Here is a 24,549-nt window from a genome sequence, read left to right as displayed (position 1 = left end):
GCGTCTTTTTCATTTCATGGCTGCAATCACCATCTGCAGTGATTTTGGACATCTAGAAGCTTCCAGATCACCAATCAAGAGAAACAACATTAAGACCCTTTGGACCAGGAGATGTTGAACAACACTCTCAAACAGCTGAGGAAGTATTAACAGTTTGGAACTAAAGCAGGGGATAATGGTTTTAAAACAGGTTCTTCCTTCACTGCTCTGATAGGATAAAAGGGAGAAAAGTATGATCTCTTTCCTAAACCTATTAAAGACAAGAATAACATTGCGATTTTCCAAATAAATGTTCAATGAAATTTTAACAGATAACATGTAAAAAATACATCTGAAAAATGCTGAGTTAAAATGAACTTTCCTTTTTAACTGCAAGGTTCCCAGAGTCTACAAACAGAGTAATATGTATTATAACTCTGGGGTAGAGAGGGAAATAAAACATGCAATCATTCTCAAATGTTTCTAATCACTACTTTTTAAGGCAATACTTTTTTTTCATCTTGCAAACTCCAAGGAATAGTCTGTGTAAACATTAGCTTAAGAGTTTTATAAAATAGAAATTATAAGAATTGAAATGAACCAGTCTATATACATAATTTGATACAATGTACCCTTCATAAGCAATGTATTAGACTACCTGGCATTCAATGTTCAATCACAACTTTGCAGAGATTTATAATATAACTAGCCTTTTCTTGTGTATTGTAATATAAAAGTCAATACCAATTTTTATTTATTTTTTATTTTTTTCAGTACCAATTTTTAAAAAATTAACATCACTTTTACACAATCTCTTCCAGAAAATAAGAGGAAACACTACCTAACTTATTTTATGAGGCCAATATTATTCTGATACCAAAACCTGACAAGATAGAGCGCACATTCACAAAAAGATTAACAATATCTTTCACGAATTTAGATGGAAAACTTCTCAATAAAATCCCACCCAACAATGTATGGAAAACACACACACACACAACCCACACCCAAATGTGATTTATTCTAGGTATGCAAGGCTGGTTCAATATTTGACAACCAACCAAGGAAACCCATCACATCAGAGGATAAAGAAGGGAGGAAAAAAATCACATGACCTTATTAACTGATGCAGAAAAAGCAGCTGACAAATTCAATAGTCAGGATAAAAACTCCCAATACACTAGAAACAGAGAACTTTCTCAAACTCTTACAAGCAACTACAAAAAAACCCCTTCAGGTGACATAATGCTTAACGGTGAAAGACTAACATTTTTCCCTTAAGATCAGGAACGAGGCAAGGAAGTCTGCTCTCACCACTCTTACTTTAACACTGTATTCAAGTTCTAACCATTATACTAAGGCAAGAAAGAGAAATTAATAACACAGGTTGGAAAGGGAAAGCAAAACCATTTCTATTTGCAGACTACGACATGATTTTTCCCCATTTAGAAAATCCCAAAGAACCTGCAAACATCTTCTAGAACTAACATGCAATTGCAGTTAAGGCCACAGGACACATGCTCAGTATACAACTGAACTGCATTTCTGCATACTGACAATAAACAGGTGGAAATAAAAATCTAAAGTGCAATACCATTTTCAGTTGTGTCAAAGAAAACAGGTATAAATCTAAAAAAAAAAAAAGTACTAAAACACCATGGATCTTCATAATGAAAATTATAAAGTGTCAACTAAAGAAATCAAAGACCTAAATACCTGGAGAGTCATATTGTGGTCATGGACTGGAAGACTCAACACAGAAAAGATGTCAATTCTCCCTACAATGATCTACAGATTTAAAAGCAATTCCTATCAAAATCACAGCAAGTTTCTTCACAGACACAAACTTATTCTAGTGGCATTTTTAGGGAAATATTTACAGGGAAAAGCCCTAGAATACCCAACACAATCTTGGGGAAAAAAAAAAAGGAGGAAGCATTTCCCCAATGTTAAGGATTATCATTAGTTAGTTAAGTCGCTCAGTCGTGTCCGACTCTTTGCAACCCCGTGGACTGTGTAGTCTACTCTGTCCATGGGATTCTCCAGGCAAGAATACTGGAGTGGGGTGCCATTTCCTTCTCCAGGGGATCTTCCCGACCCAGGGATCAAACCCACGTCTCCCGCATTGCAGGCAGAAGCTTTAACCTCTGAGCCACCAGGGAAGCCAAGGATTATCATATAGCTGCAGTAATTGAGACAGTGGTACTATCCTGGGATAAACACAGGGGTCAGAGGAGTAAAATACAGAACCCACAAACAGAGCCACATCAATATGCATAATTGATTTTTGTCGAAGAAACAAAAACAATCAATAGAGGAGGGATCACTTTTTCAATAAACAGTGTTGGAGCAATTAGATGCCCAGAGTGGGGAGTGGGGGTACACACTGTGACCTAAACCTCACAGTCAAAATTGATCACACACTTAAATGCAAAACGATGAAACTTCTACAACAGGTCATAGGAAATCATCTTTGGACCCTGGGCAAAACAAAGACTATTCTTAGAGTTGATACTAAATGGATCTCATCAAAATTAAAATCTTCTACTCGTGGAAAACTGTTAAGAGAATGAAAAGACAAATTATATACCAGGAAAAAATATTTCCAAATCACATGACAAAGACTTGTGTGTACAATATATACAGCGAGTGAGCAGTGCAGCCTGCTGCAGTGCATGGTGTGGGAAGACTGCTCAGGGAGAGAAAGGAAGGGACTACTGCTACATGCAACAGCTTGAATGAACGTCAAGGAGGCTATGCTAAGAGGAAAGAGTCAGTCTCAAAAGGATATACATTCATAGTTCCATTCACGTTACCTTTATCGACAAACATAATTACAAAGATGGAGAACAGACCGGTGGTTGCCAGAGGCTAGGAGTGCATTTAAAGGAGCAATAAGGTAGAGTCTTGTGGTGATGGCATAACTGAGCATCTTAATTGTGGTGGTGAATATACAAGGCTTCACATATTCTGTGAATCTATAATCATGCAAGACAATGTTAAAAGAAACTCAGAGTCAGCTAACACTCATTTGACTGACAGTGTTTATAAACTTTCCAATGTAATATGTCTTTCTAAATTTGTACTGATGAAAAACTTTTCCTAAATAATTTACAATTCTGCTTCCATTTTATTACTGTTATTTGATTACAATGTCAGCAGAGTCAATGCCTTTTTAAATATAGTACCTTGACTTTTCTGACCACAATTTAACCCACAAGCTACCAATAAAATGGAATTTGTGAATTCTGGTCATCAACAGAAGAGCACCTATTTGTAAAACAAGCATTCAAAGCTTTTTTTCTGATAGTAATGATAATGTAAATTGAGTAATGTAATTTTATCTTGCTCCATCCTGCTTTAACCTGATAGCATATATTCATGAAATAATACAGCTAGTGGCTGTGGAATGCAATGTGGTCCTGGTTAACATATACAGCAAGGATCCATTCTGGAATTTCACACTGACATGATTTTCCAGAGAACTAAAGTTTTAGGTCCTATTATTGGTAAATTTTGTTTAGAATGTCTGCGTTTTATATGTAATTAAACACGAGTAGGCAAGAAAAAACACATGCCATCTGTTTGGTTTACTTCAAAGTAACCTTTAATAAACTGGAAAAAATTTTTTTTCTAAAGGAAAATTTTTTTTCCTAATGGGTGCAAACTGGAGGTAAAGGTGAAAAAACATCACAAGTTAGAAACATCAAATGTTAACACAGAACTGGTAAGAGTCAATATGGGCATGTTTACTTATGGTTTTCATATTTAAGAAATAGTTTTTTAAAAATGCTTAGAATCCAGGACAAAGATTAGACCATATGGAGAAAAGGTTAAATGAGTTAGAAAAGTAGTTAATAAGCAAGAAACTAGGTAAAGTTAGTTGCTCTATGTCCACAGAGAGAACAATAAAAACAAAACAGGTTTATACTGTTCTGAAAAAGTTTAGACAGGCCCCTGGAAAGAGCTTGATCATAAAGGCCAACAAGACAACAATGAAAGCCGTAACACCTTTTCCTTAGCAGCCCTGCAATTACATGTTTAGTGGTCCGCTACATGGGGACCAAATGGATGAAATACATTCACCTAAGTTTGCAAGCTCTTAGCAGTTCATCATCAAATGTGATTTAAGCTATCAAAGGGTCATTTCCAATGAAGACCTCTATCAGTACCAAGTGACACAAGTTACCAATTAAAACACTAAATTAAAAAAAAAAAAAAAATCATGAGAATTCCCTGGGGGCCCAGTGGACTCCATGCTCTCACTGCCAAGGGCCCAGGTTTGATCCCTGGTCAGGGAACTAAGATCTCATGAACTTGTGGGGCTTGGCCAAGAAAGAAAAAAACAGAAACACAGATGGGGCTGGCAAACTATGGCCTGTGGGCCAATACTGGATCGACATATGTTTTTGTCAAGACAGTTTTACTGGAACACAGCCATGTCCATTTGTTTATGTACTATCTATTGTTGATTTTGTCTGTAACAGCGGAGTAAAACAGTTCTGACAGAGACTGAATGATCCACAAAAAGTTTAAAACACAATCTGACTCTTTACAGAAAAGATTTGTTGACTTCTGACTTCTACTGAGAAATTCTTTAAGGCAATTAGTATTACTATTTCTGAATAGTAAGAAAATGATTTCTACATCTAAAGGCATATTCTTTATCCTACTCATCTACAGTAGCAGAAGATGCCATGTCGAGATGAAGGTAAAATAAAAATCTAGGCTGAAAACGTGTTCTTTCTTGTCAGGCGGGAATCTCAAGCACAAGTGTAAAAGGTGAAAATGGCTCTGATAACTCTCAAGCTGATGCTGGTCAATCAAAGGGCCCCAAACAGATAAACATAAAAATCTGTTGAGTTACGTAAGAACACAGTACAAGATACAGTCATCAAGAGACTAATCACTTACGCTGTATGTGAATGAGCTGCTTTGGCATCTTGAATTCCCCAGGATATATAGACTCATAGTAAGCGATGTTACTTTCTGCTTCTGGGACTGGTATAACCATGTTATCCCTCTTCTCGCCATACACCTGCTGTGCTGAAATAGCCCGCTGAAGATGGTGTTCCTAGAAAGAGGGAGAAACAGGTACATTTACACATTAAAAAATGAGCAATCAGAACATACAGCCTTATGAAGAAGTTTCTTGTTCATTTATTTTTAAAGTAGAGGGATTTTTAGTAGTCTTGTAAGGATGCTAACAATATAGTTGTGGTGAAAAGATTCTGAGTATAAACAAGAAGATCTGGTTAGATACACTGTGTATTTCAATATAAGAAATGACACTACACTGAAATTGAGGATTAAATTATAAGATTAAAAAAAAAGCTGACCAAAGCTGTTACAGTTTGCATTTTGCAGATGATTTTTTTTTAAAGGAGTAAAACATTTGAACTTATTGTATGAAGAAAGCAGGCTATGTATAAAAAATATTTTATGGATGATAATCACTTATTCATACAGTGCTTAAGAAGGAGGACACAGATTATTTTCTCCATTTTTAGTTGATGAAACTGACACAGATACAAACCTGGTCTTTTGTCCCAAGTAATAACCTTTCTTATGAATTTCCAGAGCCCTTTTTGAATAGTAGTAAAGTATAGGGACTGAAAGCACAGGCTGCAGGGTTTGTGACTCGTGGCAAGACACTTCATTCCTCTAAATCTGTTTCCTCCAGTAAAAGAAAAAATGAATCTTACAGGGTTGTTGGAAAGATTTAAGTAATATAAATGTGCATTAGATGTTTAGTATAATGCCTGGCATGTAACAGGTGCTCAAAATGAGCTTTGGTTGAGTTGCCACACAGAAAGATTTTTTTACCAGCTGCCATAAAAGTACCTGTTCTTACCCACCCCTATCATCACTGAATTTTGGTAAACATTTCATTAAATTAAAACTAGTTTTGAAATACTAGTTTTTAAAGTATTTACACACAAGTTCAGGGATGAAAAACATTCCAACAGTAAGTATGAAGACAAAAAATTTCAGTCTTCATCAGCAGCCTCTGGTAACTTTATGTATATGTAGATTTCAATTCACAGATAGGAGTCTTCTGAGCAACTTGACATACCCTGACATATCCCCTTGACATATCCTGGAGATTTTTCCATACTGATACTTTTACTACAATTTGTGCAACAGCAGAACTGCATTTCACTCTGTGGATGTGGAATATACACTCCATTACTTACTTAACCAGACACTAATTGATAGAGGAAAAAAAAAAACCTGGAAACAACCTAAATACCTATCCTTCTCCCTAAATGCTGCAAAACCCAACCCTGTACTATGATACATAGGAGATACCTATGTGGGCCCATGAGAGCCTCTGTAGGACAAGGAGAGATGCAAGTGCTCAGAGGGTACATAAGGTGACACCACCTATTCTGACCACTCTGTGTAGGAATCCTTAACATCTCTCTTCGATTTTAAAATCACCCATCTTGTTATTTTAGGTTAATTTCTTTACAGTGAGTTTTTCTTCCCTTAAGTGTTGCCATTTGCTCACTTTCAAAAGGCCTGCTTTCCCTTTTCTCACTGATGTTTAAATAGGTGGATTATTTTCCACTTCAATATTAAGGAAATTAGCCCCTGCGTAATAAAACTGACAAATATTTACCTGAAGTTTGGTCATTTTAATTTTTTTCCTTGTGGGAAAGTTTCACTAGTCAAATTTATTAACCTTTTCCTTGATGACTGTTATCCTTAATAACAGGTATAAATTGTACAGTTGCAAACTCTGGTATGTAGACAAAACCGCTTTTTATAATGCATTTGATCTCTGATTCATACTACCTCGTGGCTCCTGGGAGCTGGTGGAAGCAGTGTGGAGGGGGCAAGAGGGGGGACCAGAAACAGGCCTGGCCACAGTGCTCTGATCCTGGAAGCCTGGGCCCCAGGTGGGGAGCTGGCCACAGGCGTGCCCTTCTCCTCTCAGACACCCTCACACGCAAGGACAGCTTTGTGACCTATGCCCCCCTACTTACACCAAACTCAAGGAGGGAGTGAGGGAGCAAGGCACGTTATTCTTAATTTGCATTTTGTTCTTCACCAGTTAGCATGTCTCTGTGTTGGTGAACATGTGAGAGATAGCTGACTGATTTTTTGCGTGTAAGGAGAGAGAGCAAGCCACTATCCTAATGTCTAGCATAAAATCATGTATTTCCCTTAATGACTAAAAATGTCCCTTTATAACTTCCTCTTGCATTTGAGAGTATTTCCAAGCTCTGCCTTATTCTATTCAAATGCCTCCTATGTCACTATTTAACGTGTTTTCAAATGCGCAGCCTCAGACTACACTTTATTAAGTAGTGCTTTTTAGATACTAAATTCACTCCTTGCAATTCTTTTTCAAAAATTTTGGGCTATTTATTTTTCTAGATGAACCACAATGAAATTTACTTTCTCAGCGTGAAATGGGACCACTAAGGCCTTTAGATGTTTTGCAGTGTGGTGGTGAAGAACAGGATTTGCATCAGGAGTGCTCTGGACTTGTATGTCGGCTCCACGGTCTACCAGTTCTAGGACTTTGGGGCTTGGGACAAGATAGTTATACCAGCAAGTTTTATTACCCCTAAGTGTACACTGTGTATCTATCATAGGGGACTGGGGTGAAGATAAAATGCTTGAGACATATTAATGTACCTTTCACTACTAGAGAGGTTGAAGAGTTTTCCATATGCTTGTTAATATTTATATTCTCCCTAGTGTTAACAGCTTTCTGTAGAAAGACTTCCTGATGTTCATATCCATTTTTCTATAATTGTGAAATCAAATTTTTGTTTCTCAATATTATAGCAAATATTATTTTTTAAAAAACTCACACATGGTTTTCATTTTATAAAATATTTGACACAATTTCCTCATGCTTCCCTGGTGGTTCAAGTGGTAAAGAATCTGCCTGCAATGCGGAAGACCTGGGTCTGATCCCTGGGATGGGAAGATCCCCTGGAGATCTTCCTCATAAGGAACTTCATAAGGACTCAAGGTATGTATAATATACAACAAATAGGTTATGGTTTTCTAAGCCTGAAAAACCTCAATAACTGGGGTGTAACTATAACTTTAAACTTTCCTATTTACTGTCACCCTGTGTATATACGAGGACTTGAGGATTGAAGGGGGCCACACACAGGTGTCAGTGTGGCCAGACTGTGGTGAGGGGCGCACAGGACGGTCAGCATCAAATCATACAGAGAGTCATGGGCATGTTAAGAATTCATCCTTGTACTAAGAGCATTAGTGTCTGAAGGGTTCTAGTTCTTATCTAAAAAAATAGATCAATTTCTATAAAGCAGAATATGTGCAGCCTGTAAGTGGTTTAGAGTAATATTTCAGTTCAGTTCAGTCGCTCAGTCGTGGCTGACTCTTTGCAACCCCATGAACTGTAGCAGACCAGGCCTCCCTGTCCATCACCAACTCCAGTTTACTCAAACTCATGTCCACTGAGTCAGTGATACCATTCAACCATCTCATCCTCTGTCGTCCCCTTCTCCTCCCACCTTCAATCTTTCCCAGCATCAGGCTCTTTTCCCATGAGGGCAGGTCTTTGCATCAGGTGGCCAAAGTATTGGAGTTTCAGCTTCAGCATTAGTCCTTCCAATGAACACTCAGGACTGACCTCCTTTAGAATGGACTGGTTGGATCTCCTTGCAGTCCAAAGGACTCTCAAGAGTCTTCTCCAACACCACAGTTCAAAAGCTTCAATTCTTCGGTGCTCAGCTTTCTCTATAGTCCAGCTCTCACATCCATACATGACCACTGGAAAAACCATAGCCTTGACTAGACAGACCTTTGTTGGCAAAGTAATGTCTCTGCTTTTTAATGTGCTGTGGAAGAAAGTCATAACTTTTCTTCCAAGGAGTAAGCGTCTTTTAATTTCATGGCTGCAGTCACCATCTGCAGTGATTTTGGATCCCCCCAAAATGAAGTCTGTCACTGTTTCCACTGTTTCCCCATCTATTTGCCATGAAGTCATGGGACTGGATACCATGATCTTAGTTTTCTGAATGTTGAGTTTTAAGCCAACTTTTCCACTCTCCTCTTTCATTTTCATCAAGAGGCTCTTTACTTCTTAGCTTTCAGCCATACGGATGTTGTCATGTGTGTGGTGTATCTGAGGTTATTGATATTTCTCCCAGCAATCTTGATTCCAGCTTGTGTTTCTTCCAGTCCAGCGTTTCTCATGATGTACTCTGCATAGAAGTTAAATAAGCAGGGTGACAATATACAGCCTTGACATAGTCCTTTTCCTATTTGGAACCAGTGTGTTGTTCCATGTACAGTTCTAACTGTTGCTTCCCGACCTGCGTACAGATTTCTCAAGAGGCAGGTCAGGTGGTCTGGTATTCCCATCTCTCTAAATATTTTCTAGAGTTTGTTTGGGTCCACACAGTCAAAGGCTTTGGCATAGTCAATAAAGCAGAAATAGATTTTTTTCTGGAACTCTCTTGCTTTTTTGATGATCCAGCAGATTTGATCTCTGGTTCTTCTGCCTTTTCTAAATCCAGCTGGAAGTTCAGGGTTCATGTACTGTTGAAGCCTGGTTTGGAGAATTTTGAGCATTACTGTACTAACGTGTGAGATGAGTACAACTGTGCTGTCGTTTGAGCATTCTTTGGCATTGCCTTTCTTTGGGATTGGAATGAAAACTGACCTTTTCCAGTCCTGTGGCCATTGCTGAGTTTCCCAAATTTGCTGGCACAATGAGTGCAGCACTTTCACAGCATCATCTTTTAGGATTTTAAAGAGCTCAACTGGAATTCCATCACCTCCACTAGCTTTGAGAGTAATATTTAACGAGATGGAAAAATCCATCAACTTATTAAGTAAAAAGAGATCTGAAATTGTATGTTCAGGATATTTGTCTTTAATCTTTTTTTAAAAGAAAAAGCCATAATTGAACGTACACAACTATAGCAAACAGTCTACAAGTAGCTGAGCACAATCCTCTCTGCGCTCTTTCGCCCACCTGCCTGCTGTATTCCCTTGGCTGTTACTGCACTCTGACATGCCAGGTATTTGGCTTGTTTGCTGGCATGACCACTTCCTTCCCATCCCAAACTAAGCATCATAAGGGCAGGGATTTTTGCCTATTTTGTTCACTGCTAAACAGCCAACCCAAAGTAGTGTCAGGCACAATGCATGGTGCTTAAATATGTACTGAAGAAATGAATATGTATGTAGGTATCTGTGAATATATATAAACACAAAGAGCACAAGGGTGCAAGCATGCACACATTCCCATCAAATTTCAAAGTATGTACACCACAATTAACAGACCACCTCCAGGTGATACAATTTTGAAACACTTCTATAATTTTATTTTCCTTATTTTCTAAAATTCTTTTTTAGTTCTTTTTGACACACAAAAAAATTGAGTACATCTCACTACATGATTTTCTAAAACAATGGTAATTTCTAAAAGACATAATTTATTTAGTTCAGCAAAACCCTTCCCATTTAAGTTTAGTTCAAGAGTGAAAATTATACTTGCAGGCAAAGAAAGTTATTCTTTTTTTTTAAGTTGTTACATTTTAATTTAGTACTTTCCATTAATATCTTCTCAAAAATTATCTTCTGGATTAGTTCTTTTCACTTGGCCCAGCTTTAGAGAATAATGTATAAAACAAAACCAATCAATTTTGATAGAGGAAGCAAAATATGCTTGAGAGCTTTGGGATTATTGACTGAAAGTAGATATAAAACAGGACGGGTCCTTTATCAAGGCACTGGAGAAGAGAACCATCCAAAGATAGGATTTTGGTTTAAGAAGATCAGAAACATTAACTATTTTAAAAAACTAAAAATAACTCTAAAAATAACTCTCTCAACTCACACTTTGCAAGAAAGTTATTCTTAAAACCCCAAACTACACAAACTCATTTCTAAGGGAAAAAAAACATTAAATTATATTAAAGTAACACTTCAATGTTAAGTGAAAATGAAATTTTTGCTTTGAGTAGGAAGATGTATTATAATAAAATAGTGAAGCCAAGTAGCACATGAGATAAATTAGAATAAGATGAGCTGTGAATCCAATAATTACAAATTGAATGCTCTGACAAAATATCTAAGATGATCCTATCCTAAATTACAATTATATAAAAAGTCAGATGTTCCCAGAAGATAGTATCTATCAAATGAAACTTTTAAATACATCTACCTGCAGCACTGAGTAAGCCAGCCTGTCCCAACTGTGTTCACTGGAATACTTAATTTCAGATTATCAACAGGTAGTCTAATAAAGAGTCTGATAGTTTAAAATAAAAAGAGAGAACACTGGATTTTTAAACTCTAGGAATGAGAGTTTTAAACACGCTAATGTAAACTAGTTGCTCATGAGGGAGGGTTCAGGCATACCAAATTTACGACCACAGAATCGTTTTTTCCAGAATCTATTAATAGCTCATGAAGAGCTTCAGTAATACAGTGTGGAAATGCTGGTTCAGGACAACAACTACAAATACAGAGCAGAACAGTGAGGCTAGAGCCTGCTCATTAATTTAGTCTGTATTTACTAAGTGCCAACTGTGTGCGTGGCCTGAGAACACAATGGTAAATAAAACAGACATGGTTCCTGACATTGTAGTAGGGATGACAGATACTAATAAAACAGTCCTAGGAAAAATTGCAAAGTGTGACAAGTGCTATGAAGGAAAAGAACAATTGAGTTATGGGAAATATAAATAAGAAAGGGATTTCAAGGAGAGTATCATTTTCACTAGTGAAAAGTGACATGTAAGCCAAAATCTGTAAGAACAGGAGTTAAGAGATCATTTTAAGAAAAGGAAATAGCTGTGTTTTTACTAGTCTGGCACCAAGGTGCCAGAAACTTTAATATGAAGTTTCTTTATATTAAAGAATATTTTTAATATTAGGCTCAGTTTCAGAGTTAATCACCAAAGCACCAAGAACAATTGCAATTTTTCATGAAATAACAGAGGCACACCTCTCAAATCTGATCTTACAGGGAAAAAAGTAAATAAATACAATTAAATAATCTAAAGAACTTTATAATATTCAATCTTATATAAAATGGAATCAGATGAATTATAACTTATGATTAAACAAGCTACTTTAAAAGTTTCTCACACTGCAAGTAATTACAGATAACGTTTTCTATCTATAGCAATGTGAACAATGAAAAGGATAAGAAAAGACTGAACAATAATCTTTGTGTCTCCATGAACCCTGCAATCATGGGCTCCAAATATCCACTTTTGTTACTTCTGCTCACTGAGGGCATTGGAAGAGTGTGGGACTTCCAAGTCCAGCAGGTCACTCTGCTACTTATTTTTTATTTTTTTTTATTTGTACTATGTAATATATTAATTTTTTTCTTATCCATCTTTCCTAACAATTAATGTTTTTTTTCTTTTACTTCCCTTCTTTGTTATTTTTGCTTACCCCCTAGAAAATTTTTGCTTTTTCAGGTGGCTTTTAATAATCTTTTTGATAAATGCATTGGCAGTACAGGCATATCACATATTTGAGGAATCAGAAAATATCATTTTCATTGAGTCAGTTAAGAGTGACAGCTGCTATCTGTAGATAAGATCCACCTGAAGGGAAGCACTGTAAGTGTGTCTTCAACATCCATTCTGTGCCTTTGTTCACTGGGATGGGCCACCATTCACCCCAAGCCCCTCAAATTCCCTCTTGTTCTTCAAAACGTGGTTTAAAAGGACCTTTCTTCTGCCTCCTGTAGTACTACATTCTCTACTTAAGAAATTGTGCTGTAATCATTTATTCATTTACACACTGATCAAAATGTGAGCTCAAGACAGATGCTAGTCTAACTTTAATATTTTTTCCAAATTTTTTCCTTTAAAAGATGTATTCTCTTGTAGTACTGGGGGCCTCAATTCTTTAAAGAATGAGAACTAAATTACGTTTGTAATCTACTTAGCATCTAGAACTGTATTTTGCTTTACTGCAGGCACTCAAAATTTTATAAAATATCACTATAGAAAAATGAAAATAAGTCTAAATTGGACAAAGGTATTTCTATCTGCTCTATAGGAAGTTCTAATAAATATTGCCAAGCCAGAAACAATTATTCAAGGTTATATGTGCAAATTCCTATGCAAAGATTTAATTATATTCATTATTTATCTAAGCAAATAATGGCTTTAACAGTTAGCCATAACAACAATTAAGACCACATTTACACCTTTTAAGTTACTGAATTAAAAACAAACAGCTTATTAAAAGCAACAATATTGTGTAAGACTCCTTATGGGGAAATAAGTGATGACTCATTTGTAAGAAGCCACTTAAGAAGTTTAAACCCCTGATTATTTATGCATGGAGAGCCAGGCCTTTTTGCTACCCGAGAGCTGAATCACTTTCTCTCCTGTCTCCTAGCGACATCTTGAAGAACCAGCCAGAAATGTCTAGGGCTCCAGCAAGGGCTTCCAGGTCCTGCATCCAAACACCCAGTTCCTGCCTGGCTCATTACAGCCTCCTGACTGACTTGTCTTCTACTTTCGACTGTCTTCATGGGAATACACAAAATAATCTGTTAAAAATAGGTAAGTCAGGCCATGCCATACTTCCATCAAAATATTCCAATTATTCCCCACCCTCACTCAGAAAAAGAGCCAAAGTTCTTAAAACTGCTTACAAGGTCCAGTAGGACTGGCATTCCCCTTTCCTTGCTGCTCTTGGGCATCATGCTCCTCTTCACTCACTGCTCTCATCAAACTGGATTCCTTACTCTTTGTCAAACTTATAAGAAATTTGCTTGTTTCCTCAATTTCAACTCCTGATTCAAAAATTCCCTTTGCAGACAATTCTTTACCAGCTCTCCCACTCTGCACCCTCCAGAATGGCTATAACTGAAAAGGGTGACAACATCGTACAATCGTAAGGATGAGGAACAACTTCAACTGCACACATCACCAGTGAGAAAAGGGGCGCCAGATCTCATGAAACAAAACACACACATTCCACATGGCTCAGCCATCCCACTCCGAGGTATTCACCCAGGAGAAATGAAAACAAGACCACAAAGACCTGAATCAGAATTTCATATGGTTTTATTCACAACAGCCTCAAAACGGAAACAGCCCAAGCGTCCATCCTCAGGAGGACTGGTGCACAAACTGTGGTTTAGTAGTAACACAACAGAGGACCACCCGGCAACAGAGAGGAATAAACCACATACCCACAACTCGAGTAAGTTTCAAAAACACTAGGGTGAAGGGAAATAGCTTTGCACAAGAGTCCATACTCTTAGTCCATTTATGTGATGTTTAAAAACAAGCAAAATTAATCTTTGGTACGAAGAAAACAAAAACAAAAAACCTAGTAGCTGCTTCTGACGCGTGGAGGCAAGGATTGAATGGGGAAGGGAATGAAAGAGCTTTCTGGGATGATGGTAATGCTCCATGTCTTCATGGGTTGGATTATACAACCATGAGAATTTGTTAAAATCCAGCTAACATGCACTTAAGTATTTGTGAATTTCTTTTCATGTAAATTTTACCTCAAAAGAAAAAAAAGTCAATAAATACTGAACTCTAATGAATGATATGTATGCTGAAATATTTAGGGACACGTGCACTTATGCCTGTAATTGACTTCAAAATGCCTTAAAAGATAAGAAGGACTGACAGACGGAGAGATAGCAAGTAGAGTAAAATGTTAATGGTGGAATCCAGCTACTGGGAATATGGGTGGTCACTATAAAATTCTTGAAACCTCACTGTATGTTTGAAATTTTTTATAATAAAATGTTGCAAAAAGTATGGAATCTCTTTCCTCTCCCCTCAATCCTACTGTATTCCCCGGCTCTACTTTGTTTTCCTGGATAGCACCTGCTTCCTCATAGACTACTGAATTTACTTATTGTTTTATTCATTATCTGTCTCTTCTTCCCAGAATATAAGACCCACAAAGGTAGGAATTTTTTTGCTTTGTTTACCCAAAATTCAGAATTGTGCCTAACACATACAAGAAAACAGTAAATATTTGTTAAATAAATGAGCCAGTGAAATTACACCAGTTATTTAATGTCCACAAACTGTTCTGGTTTGAGATAGGTATTTCATTAAAAAAAAAAAATTAAATTTCATAAAAGCAAAAACATAAAGACAAATGCACTTTGTTTTGTACTTAGACTACTCAGGATAAACAGTTAAAATAGCTGAAGACAGATCAGACTATTTGGCAAGAAAAAGAGCAGTTCGATACTTACATTTTCTACAAGAAATGAATGACAAAAGATTCTCAATCTATATTACTCTCCGCTTCTCCCAGCTACTGTACTCTGAAATTAGTTTTACTTCTAGATAATGAAACAATAAAGGAAGACCTTTGCTGAGGTACAGGTGAAACACTCCAGTCTTGTTATTTCCCTTCAGTATGACATATCTGTCAATTTAGTACTTCCCTTATCCCTTATTTGTGCCCCTGATAACCCTTTATGGACGCAGGCTGTCAGTAGTGTCCTTGTTACAAGCAGGCCTGCCTGATGCGGTGTTTGGTCAAGTGAAAGGGAAGGGACTGAAATTAGGCTCTTTCTACTCTCATAAAGGTTACAATCTCATCAGAATGTACCCCTAATATTAAATTTTAAAAAGCTCAAAAGGCTCTGGGTTTTGTGTCAAACTTTATGCTGAGAATTTCTATACCTCCAATGCACCCCCAGAGAACCAGTAATCTGCTGTTATTTAATACCTTTTTATGCACACATTCAAATAAAATACAAAGATTAGCACCCTAAACGGAGAAGGCAATGGCACCCCACTCCAGTACTCTTGCCTGGAAAATCCCATGGATGGAGGAGCCTGGAAGGCTGCAGTCTATGGTGTCGCTGAGGGTCGGACACGACTGAACTTCACTTTCACGCATTGGAGAAGGCAATGGCACCCCACTCCAGTACTCTTGCCTGGAGAATCCCAGGGACGGGGGAGCCTGGTGGGCTGCCGTCTATGGGGTTGCACAGAGTCGGACACGACTGAAGTGACTTAGCAGCAGCATCCTAAAACAACAGTACTGAATAAACTGAACATCCAGTTCAAACTGATCTAAAACTGAACATGCTTATATAACCTAGTACAAGCAGATGCCATACCAAGGCTCGGTCCTTAGACCTTTACATACTCACGCCTGCAACTTAATCCACAATCACGGCTTTAACTACCATTTCTATGCTGATGACAAATTCAGAATCTTCCTCTTCAGCCCATATTTCTGTTGAACATTAGGCACATGTATAAAGACCTCTTATTACATGTTCACTGACATATCCCATGTAACATCAACTCCCCACCTGCCAACTCTCCAAATCTGTCCCTCCTCGTGTACTATCAATTTCTGTGAGTCACACCATCATACATCCAGTCACCCAGGAAGTCTTTATTTTTCCAGCTCCCTTTTGCTACCTATGTCCCTGTTTTCAAATCAGGCACCAGATCCTATCAGTTTCTTCTTCATCTTATGTCTAGAAGCTTTTAGTGCTTTCTGATCCCACTGTCACAGCCAGGCTGCAGTCAGCCTTCGTACCTCCAGCATCACACTACTGTCCACTTCCCTCTGCGGCTATTGCCAGTGGTTTTTCTAAAAGAGGAAGAGGGCTTCCCTGGTTGTCCACACTCTCACACTTAATCATTGGCTTTCTGTTGCCTTTACGATCTTGGCAAGGCAAATGGAGTCCTTTACGACTGAGCTCTAGCTAATTTTGCCAGTCTAACACCTTACCACACTTTACCCTGAATGTCCACATTCCACCCACAGGGAGTGTCTAACAGAACTTTCCAATTACACCTATATGTGACACCCTGCACCCCATCTTTCAGTTCAGTTCAGTTGCTCAGTTGTGTCTGACTCTGCGACCCCATGGACTGCAGCACGCTGGGCTTCCCTGTCCATCACTACCCCTGTCTTTAAGTCTACCCAAATCTATCATTTCTTCATAATTCTACTAGGATATCTCTCTTTTAGAGTCTTTGAAAACAGGTGTATGACACTATCACGACGGTAACATACAAAAGAGGTACAGGTGATTTTCTAAATATCTATTCAATTAAGATGTTTATTGGAAACTCAAATCCAGAAAAAAATTTCCTGACAGGAGTTTAGGAGCCCTAAACTACTTGCCTCAGATATACCAGAAAGGAAGGGCACAGCAGGCAGGAAAACACACCAAGACCAAGAATAAGGTCAGTAAGAAGACACTCCACTCTCAAAAGGACGTAGGCTCCCCAAAACTGCTCATTAGCTGTAAGGGAAAAGTAGCAACTATACAGTGGAGAAACCAGGCCACACCCTGACTGGACGATCAGAATTAACAGCACCAAAGAGAGGCAAACAATATTACATGCCTCCAGAGGTGATACCATGAGAATACAGCATTCCCTATACAATGTGCTGGAGAAGGCACTGGCCCCTCACTCCAGGACTCTTGCCTGGAAAATCCATGGACGGAGGAGCCTGGTAGGTGCAGTCCACGGGGTCGCTACGAGTCGGACATGACTGAGCGACTTCACTTTCACTTTTCACTTTCATGCACTGGAGAAGGAAATGGCAACCCACTCCAGTGTTCTTGCCTAGAGAATCCCAGGGATGGGGAGCCTGGTGGACTGCCATCTCTGGGGTCACACAGAGTTGGACACGACTGAAGCGACTTAGCAGCAGCAGCATACAATGCGCTACCAACACCTGAATCTAATGGAGAAAATTTCAGACAAACCCAAAATGGGATCACCTTATTCAAAAAAAAAAAAAAGGTCAAAGGGACTCTAATCTTCAAAAATGTCTACATCACAAAAGGTGAAACACTTGCTAAAATATTTAAGGGTAAAGAGCCTTGATATAAGCAACTAACCTCAAATGGTTTGGAAAAAAATCTGCGTGCGTATGTTTGGGGAAAAAAGAAAAATTTTGTGTGTGTGTGTGTGTGTGTGTGCGTGTAGGACAGAAAGGGTGTGTGGAAAAACAGACAAAGCAAATGAGACACAGTGTTAACAGTAAGTGTACACGGATGTACTCCTCTTTTTCTTGCAACTTTGCTCTAACTTTGAACTCCTTTCCAAATACAGCTGATCCCTGAACAATTTGGGGGTTAGGAGCATCAACCCAATTCCCCATCAAATGAAAATCCATGTACAACTTTGAGAAAAAAAAAAAATCATTGGAAAAAAAATTTTTTTTTTTTTTTAGTTTTTTATTTTTTAAATTTTAAAATCTTTAATTCTTACATGCGTTCCCAAACATGAACCCCCCTCCCACCTCCCTCCCCACAACATCTCTCTGGGTCATCCCCATGCACCAGCCCCAAGCATGCTGCAAAAAATAAAAAGAAAATTAGAAAATAACTTTACAGTGTGCCCCCTGCATCCAGGGTTCTGCATCCATGGATCCAACTAACCACAGATCTACAGTGGTGTCATATTTATAGAAAAAAATTCACATATGAGTAGACTCATACAGTTCAAACCTAAGCTGTTCACGGGTCAACTGTAATAACTGTTTCCTTTAAGCTAAGAGCAAAAGGAAATTGGGTGGGGGTGGGAAGCAGACTCTATAAGCAAGAGTAAGAGATGTTTAACTTCTTCCAGAATCGCTGCCAAGTAACTGCGTGAACTCCTAAGTGAGTGACAACGGGACAAGCCTCAAAGTACGATCTTCTGAATAATGGTTCTAAGGACATAACTAGGTGTTACATGATTAAACAATTTGGTAATAGACAGTAATTGACAAGGCTAACAGTTTCTTTACTGTTAGAGAAGAATCCGAGAAGGATTCTTGGTGGTTTCACATTTGCCAAAATGCACCATGATTTTTCAAATGAATAAATACAACAGTCAACATTTCCTAACTACGCACTGACTGTTGTTAATGTGATTTATATAAATGTTTGGTGGGACCAAGTTTTTACTTTTCAGTAATAAAGAGGTAAATATTAAAATAAAGTTACGAGGTTAAACTGGGGTATACAAAAAACAGTGTCTTCTACAATAATGGATTTCATCAGTTCGGGGAAATATAGCCTCCTGGTTCCAGTGTTCAACTCATAGTCAGTTGGTTTTTCACTAAGTTTATTTTTGAAAAGGAGAGCTGTGTTAAGACTACGAAATCTCTGGCAACAGGGCTCCCTTTTACAGACAGTAATACAGATGAGGGCTTGGCACATAGTTCCCTGAGGGGCAAATCTGGCTCATCACCTGTTTTTGTAAATGGTTTATTAGAACACAGTCATTATTAGAACACTGGGTCATTTACATATCGCCCATGGCTGCTTTTGTTCAACAATAGCAGAGTGGGTGTGACAGAGACTGTAAGGCCTCTCTGAGAAGCCTAAAATATTTACTATCTGCCTGGTTATGGACAGTTTGCAGATTCTTGATCTGTGTTCTGTTTACTTTTTGAGATTCAGCAGTCTGGTGGATCACTGGCACACACACATACTCTACCATTTACATGGTGAAAATGACAGAAGAGGGAAGCTCACTAAGAATTGATCACTATACCAGACCCTGCAATCAGATACTCATCTTCCTTCTGAGAGCGTATCATTTTCCTTTTCTATATAGTTGCTGTACAGTGTTGTGTCAGTTTCTGCTGGACTACAACGTGCTCTAAGTATACATATATCCCCCCCACCTTCCCATCTCAGCCCTCTAGGTCTCCACAGAGCGCTGGGCCGAGCTCCGTGTGCTGCGCAGCAGCACCCCACTGGCCGTGTCTGTTTCACGCGTGGTGAAATGCATGCTAACGCTACTCTCGATCCACCCCGACCCCTCACCCTCGCCGCTACCCCGCATGCCCACACATCCTCTCTGCTTCTACTCCTGCCCTGTACACAGGCTCATCCGCACCATTTCCCCAGATTTCGTATAATGTGTTAATACACAATACTTATTCTTCTCTTTCTGACTAATGAAGGCATATTATTGTATCAATTAACACCTATTTTACAGGGAAAGTGAGGCTCAGTGAGGTGAATCGCTTGCTCAAAATGGTGGAAGCAGGATTTGGACTGAGGTCTGACTCCAGAACCCATGGTCCTTCCCCTGTAGTTCAATTCCTCCTTGTTGTCTTGCCCTTCCCATGAATGACTGAGTTCTGGCTGGTACTCAGGGGAGGACTCAGAATACTAACAGAGAAGCAGAAAGGACTTTAATCAGCTGAAGAAATGAGTGATAGCATCGTGGGGACTAGGATTATTCGGAAGCTACAACTGGATAAATCAAGGAAGGAAGGGCACATTTCCTCACTTCTCTTACTCTTCCAAGTACTTTGCTAGACGAAAGCTCATCTAGTGCCTTAACTACTGACAGCACCCAGGCACCTGAATATGCAGGATGGAGCCCAGACCAGATATTTACCTATGCTTCCCTGTGTAGCTCACTACTCTTCATCACGCGCATGTTCAGAGGTTCACAGTAAAGGGTAAAGCATATTCTTCTCCAAGAAATACTGCTTTATCGTGTTGAATGGACAATAGAAAAACATTAAAGTCTGTTACTTCTTCCCCTGGACTTTCAACACTTTGTTTATTTTATCTCTGACACTCCATTTACCAAATGCGGAGCCAAAATAATCTTCTTATGGAAATAATTAGTATTATGAGTTTCCCTCAAAGAAGGGAATCGACTTTCAATTAAAAGCAAATTATAAAGGAACCCATTTGGCTTTAGAAGTACTGTATTTAGGTACTATCATATAATCTACTATAAAGTAGTCAGAGAACAGATACCAAATGACTTACCACTCCAAGGGGACTAAGGACTCTGTGTGATAAACCAATAAGGCTGAAACAGAGCCACAAACTCAGATTACATTTGACCATCCCCTGTTCTATCAAAAATAACAGGTTTATCTATTGTGCTTTCTTACCAGTAAATGTTGCAACCAAGACTTGGCTGTTGATACATTGCTTTTATTAATACTTTTATCCCATCAAAAATGTAAAATTTTAAATAGCCTCAGACATAGAAGACAAACTATGGTTACCAAACGGGACAGTGGGGAGGGGAAAGGCAAATTAGGACTTTGGGATTAACATATACACATGACTATGTATACACAGTAAGGTCCTACTGTACACAACAGGGAATTATATACAATATCTTACATAATCTGTAATGGAGAAGAACCTGAAAAAGAATGAATATATATATATATAAACAATCAGTTTGTGATATACCTGAAACTAATATAAATGTAAACTAACTATATTTCAAATTTTTAAAAATGGTTAAAAATATATATATATAAAACTTTAGGGCTTGTATGAATGCTAAGATAGCTCATTTTTAAGATAACAGGAAAATACTATAAAATGGTTAGTTTGGGAAGAAGTGATAGTTCATACATTGTACTTATTCACTTATGACCAAACCTAAAAATAATCTTAAAAAATTTTTTCCTTTTCTTAAATAAAATCAAGTCTCTTGGTTTTACTAAAGCCATAAAATTCCCATGTAATTTCTGCAGTTATACCTTCTGGAGTGGCTAAAAAAAGAAGGGTCTCTGATAATCTTAAAATGTTCTTATTTATGTTTGTTTAAAAAAAAAAACATTATTTCCCTCACTTACACTCACTATTTAAAAAACAAACACACTGATAAAATACCGATATTTTCTTACATAAAACATAGTGTACAGAAAAATAAATTCTGACTTTATTAGAATAGCCTGTTGGGATCCCCTGGCAATCCAGTTCCCTGGACTCAGTGCTTTCACTGCCTGGCGCGGGGAGGTGGGGTGGGGTGGCACTCTAGCTCAGCCCCTGGTCAGGGAACTGGGATCCTACAAGCCATGCAGCGCAGCCAAAAAAAGAAAGATACTCCGTCAAATAAAAAGACATACTATTTAAGAGCACACATTTTTATATGTCAGAAGCTGGATTAGGATTCCAATTCTCAGTTCAGTTCAGATGCTCAGTCCTGTCCCACTCTTTGCGACCCCGTGGACAAATACAGCATGCCAAGCCTCCCTGTCCATCACCAACTCCCAGAGCTTGCTCAAACTCATGTCCATTGAGTCGGTGATGCCATCCAACCATCTCTTCCTCTGTCGTCCCCTTCTCCTCCTTCCTTCAATCTTTCCCAGCATCAGGGTCTTTTCCAATGAGTCAGTTCTTCACATCAGGTGGCCAAAATATTGCAGTTTCAGCATCAGATGTTTCAATGAATATTCAGGACTGATTTTCTTTCGGATGGATTGGTTTGATCTGCTTGTGGCTTAACATCTCTAAATCCTAATTTCCTTACTAGTGAAATGAGGTAATTGCCATTACAAGCATAAAATAAGAAATGCAGGTAAACCTCTTAGCACAATACCTCTTCGTACAATACTTAGTACAAAATCTCTTAGTACAATACACACTTACTATATTAGCTCACTGTAATATAAATAATGAAACAAATTTAAACCTTTTTCCCATTAATGAAGGGCAGAAGAAACTACCTAATTTACCAGATTGCACTGAGGATTAAATGAAGTTATAACCATAAAGTTCTGGGGCATTATTACTATATCAGGCTAATTATAATAATTTAAATTACTAAATTTCCTTCACAGGAAAGTTATAACCAACCTAGACAGCCTATTAAAAAGCAGAGACATTACTTTGCTAACAAAGGTCTGTCTAGTCAAGGCTATGGTTTTTCCAGTAGTCATGTATGGATGTGAGAGTTGGACTATAAAGAAAGCTGAGGGTCAAAGAACTGAAGCTTTTGAACTCCAGCTGGGGTTGGAGAAGACTCTTGAGAGTCCCTTGGACAGCAAGGAGATCCAACCTGATCCTAAAGGAAATCAGTCCTGAATATTTATTGGAAGGACTGATGCTGAAGCTGAAACTCCAATACTCTGGCCACCTGATGTGAAGAACTGACTCATTGGAAAAGACCCTGATGCTGGGAAAGATTGAAGGCAGGAGGAGAAGGGGACAACAGAGGATGAGGTGGTTGGATGGCATCACGGACTCAATGGACATGAGTTTGGGTAAACTCCGGGAGCTGGTGATGGACAGGGAGGCCTGGCGTGCTGCAGTCCATGGGGTTGCAAGAGTTGGATACGACTGAACAACTGAACTGAACTGAATTTATTAATAGAAATTGTTTACTGTAGCTATATACATGAATCAGTAACTTAATAGGACTAATTCAAAAATTTACTCTGTGTTTTCTTAAAAGAAATCCTTTCTCCCACTAATCCTACAAAAAAAGACATTTCAAACCTCCAGTTAATTTTTTTGGGGGGGAGGGCCACACCCCAAGGTTTGTGGGATATTTAGTTCCCTGACCACGGATGGAACCCAGGTCCCCTGCTGTGGAAGCTTGGAATTTTAACCACTGGACCACCAGGAAAGTCCCACCCAAGTAATTTTTCCTGGTAGACTGTCACTGTTGACAAAACAATCCTAACCTCTGAAGATAATCAAATCTCACCTGAGGACTTAAGGACTTTATACAACAAATTCAGATACCACACTACAGCAACCACAGTCAGTCACTTTTTCAGCTTTTACAAGACAATGAGGTCTCGCCACACCCAAAACAACAAAATACATTGTAGTCTATAAGAAAGCCTCATTCTCACAAGTAAAATCAATGTAATTCATTTCAAAGATGACCTATACTACCCACTTTGTCCCAGAATGGATATGAGATAAACTCCCTGGACATTTAAAATCTTTTAATGCTACCTGAAACAAATCTGGCTTTCTTTTTCCTACTGAAATGAAAGAAAAATACTTAACCACTTTTATTCAAGGAGGAAGGATACATGGTTGCAAATCTTGAATATACTTAACAGCACTTTCAGGTCTAATCTTAACACAATTATTATCGCTTTCGTTCGTAAGAGAAAGGAAATTATATTCCTTCTTGGCAGAGGTCTTTAGTACTTATATATTACACAAATTCTCATTATTTCATAGCAGAAAGAAATGAACTAACTAAATAAAGCTTCCAGATAATATTTAAGACAAATTCCTACAAAAATAAGTAAACTATGCTAAAAAAAGTTTGTATCACTTCAGGAGTTATGTTAAAATTGGTCAGAATGAAAGGTTGATTCCTCTACACATAAACAAGAATAAGCAGTGTACTTTCATGACCTCAACTTCAAAGAAGCAAACTGTGGCAGACACAGGTAGTCAATTTTTTTAACTCTATAAAAGGCAAAAGAGTTGGCTTAAAACTCAACACTCAGAAAACTAAGATCATGGCATCTGGTCCCATCACTTCATGGCAAACAGATGGGGAAACAGTGAAAAACTATTTTGGGGGGCTCCAAAATCACTGTAGATGGTGACTGCAGCCATGAAATTAAAAGACACTTGCTCCTTGGAAGAAAAGCTATGACAAACTTAGACAGCACATTAAAAAGCAGAGACATTACTTTGCCAACAAAGGTCCGTCTAGCCAAAGCTATGGTTTGTCCAGTAGTCATGTATGGATGTGAGAGTTGGACTGTAAAGAAAGCTGAGTGCTGAATAATTGAAGCTTCTGAACTGTGGTGCTGGAGAAGACTCTTGAGAGTCCCTTGGACTGCAAGGAGATCAAACCAGTCAATCCTACAGGAAATCAGTCCTGAATATTCACT

General features: G+C 38.2%; 1 protein-coding gene across 4 annotated transcripts in view; it reads right to left on the bottom strand.

Moving 5' to 3' along the window:
- Positions 1-24,549, bottom strand: part of EPC1 (enhancer of polycomb homolog 1) — a 97,217-nt gene that overhangs the window by 22,044 nt on the left and 50,624 nt on the right. For all 4 annotated transcript variants that reach the window (XR_011248130.1, XM_069547604.1, XM_069547605.1 and 1 more), the window contains exon 2: positions 4,894-5,053. Coding sequence is in view for 3 of the 4 variants with exons in the window: in XM_069547604.1 (XP_069403705.1) it covers positions 4,894-5,053 (160 nt within the window). In the remaining variant the exon portion in view is untranslated. The remainder of the gene's footprint in view (positions 1-4,893; positions 5,054-24,549) is intronic.

Source organism: Ovis canadensis, chromosome 13 (assembly GCF_042477335.2).
Source record: "Ovis canadensis isolate MfBH-ARS-UI-01 breed Bighorn chromosome 13, ARS-UI_OviCan_v2, whole genome shotgun sequence".
In the NCBI taxonomy this organism is placed as follows: domain Eukaryota; kingdom Metazoa; phylum Chordata; class Mammalia; order Artiodactyla; family Bovidae; genus Ovis; species Ovis canadensis.
The sequence above is the reverse complement of the archived record's forward strand: the minus strand, read 5'-3'. Positions and strand labels throughout refer to the sequence as shown.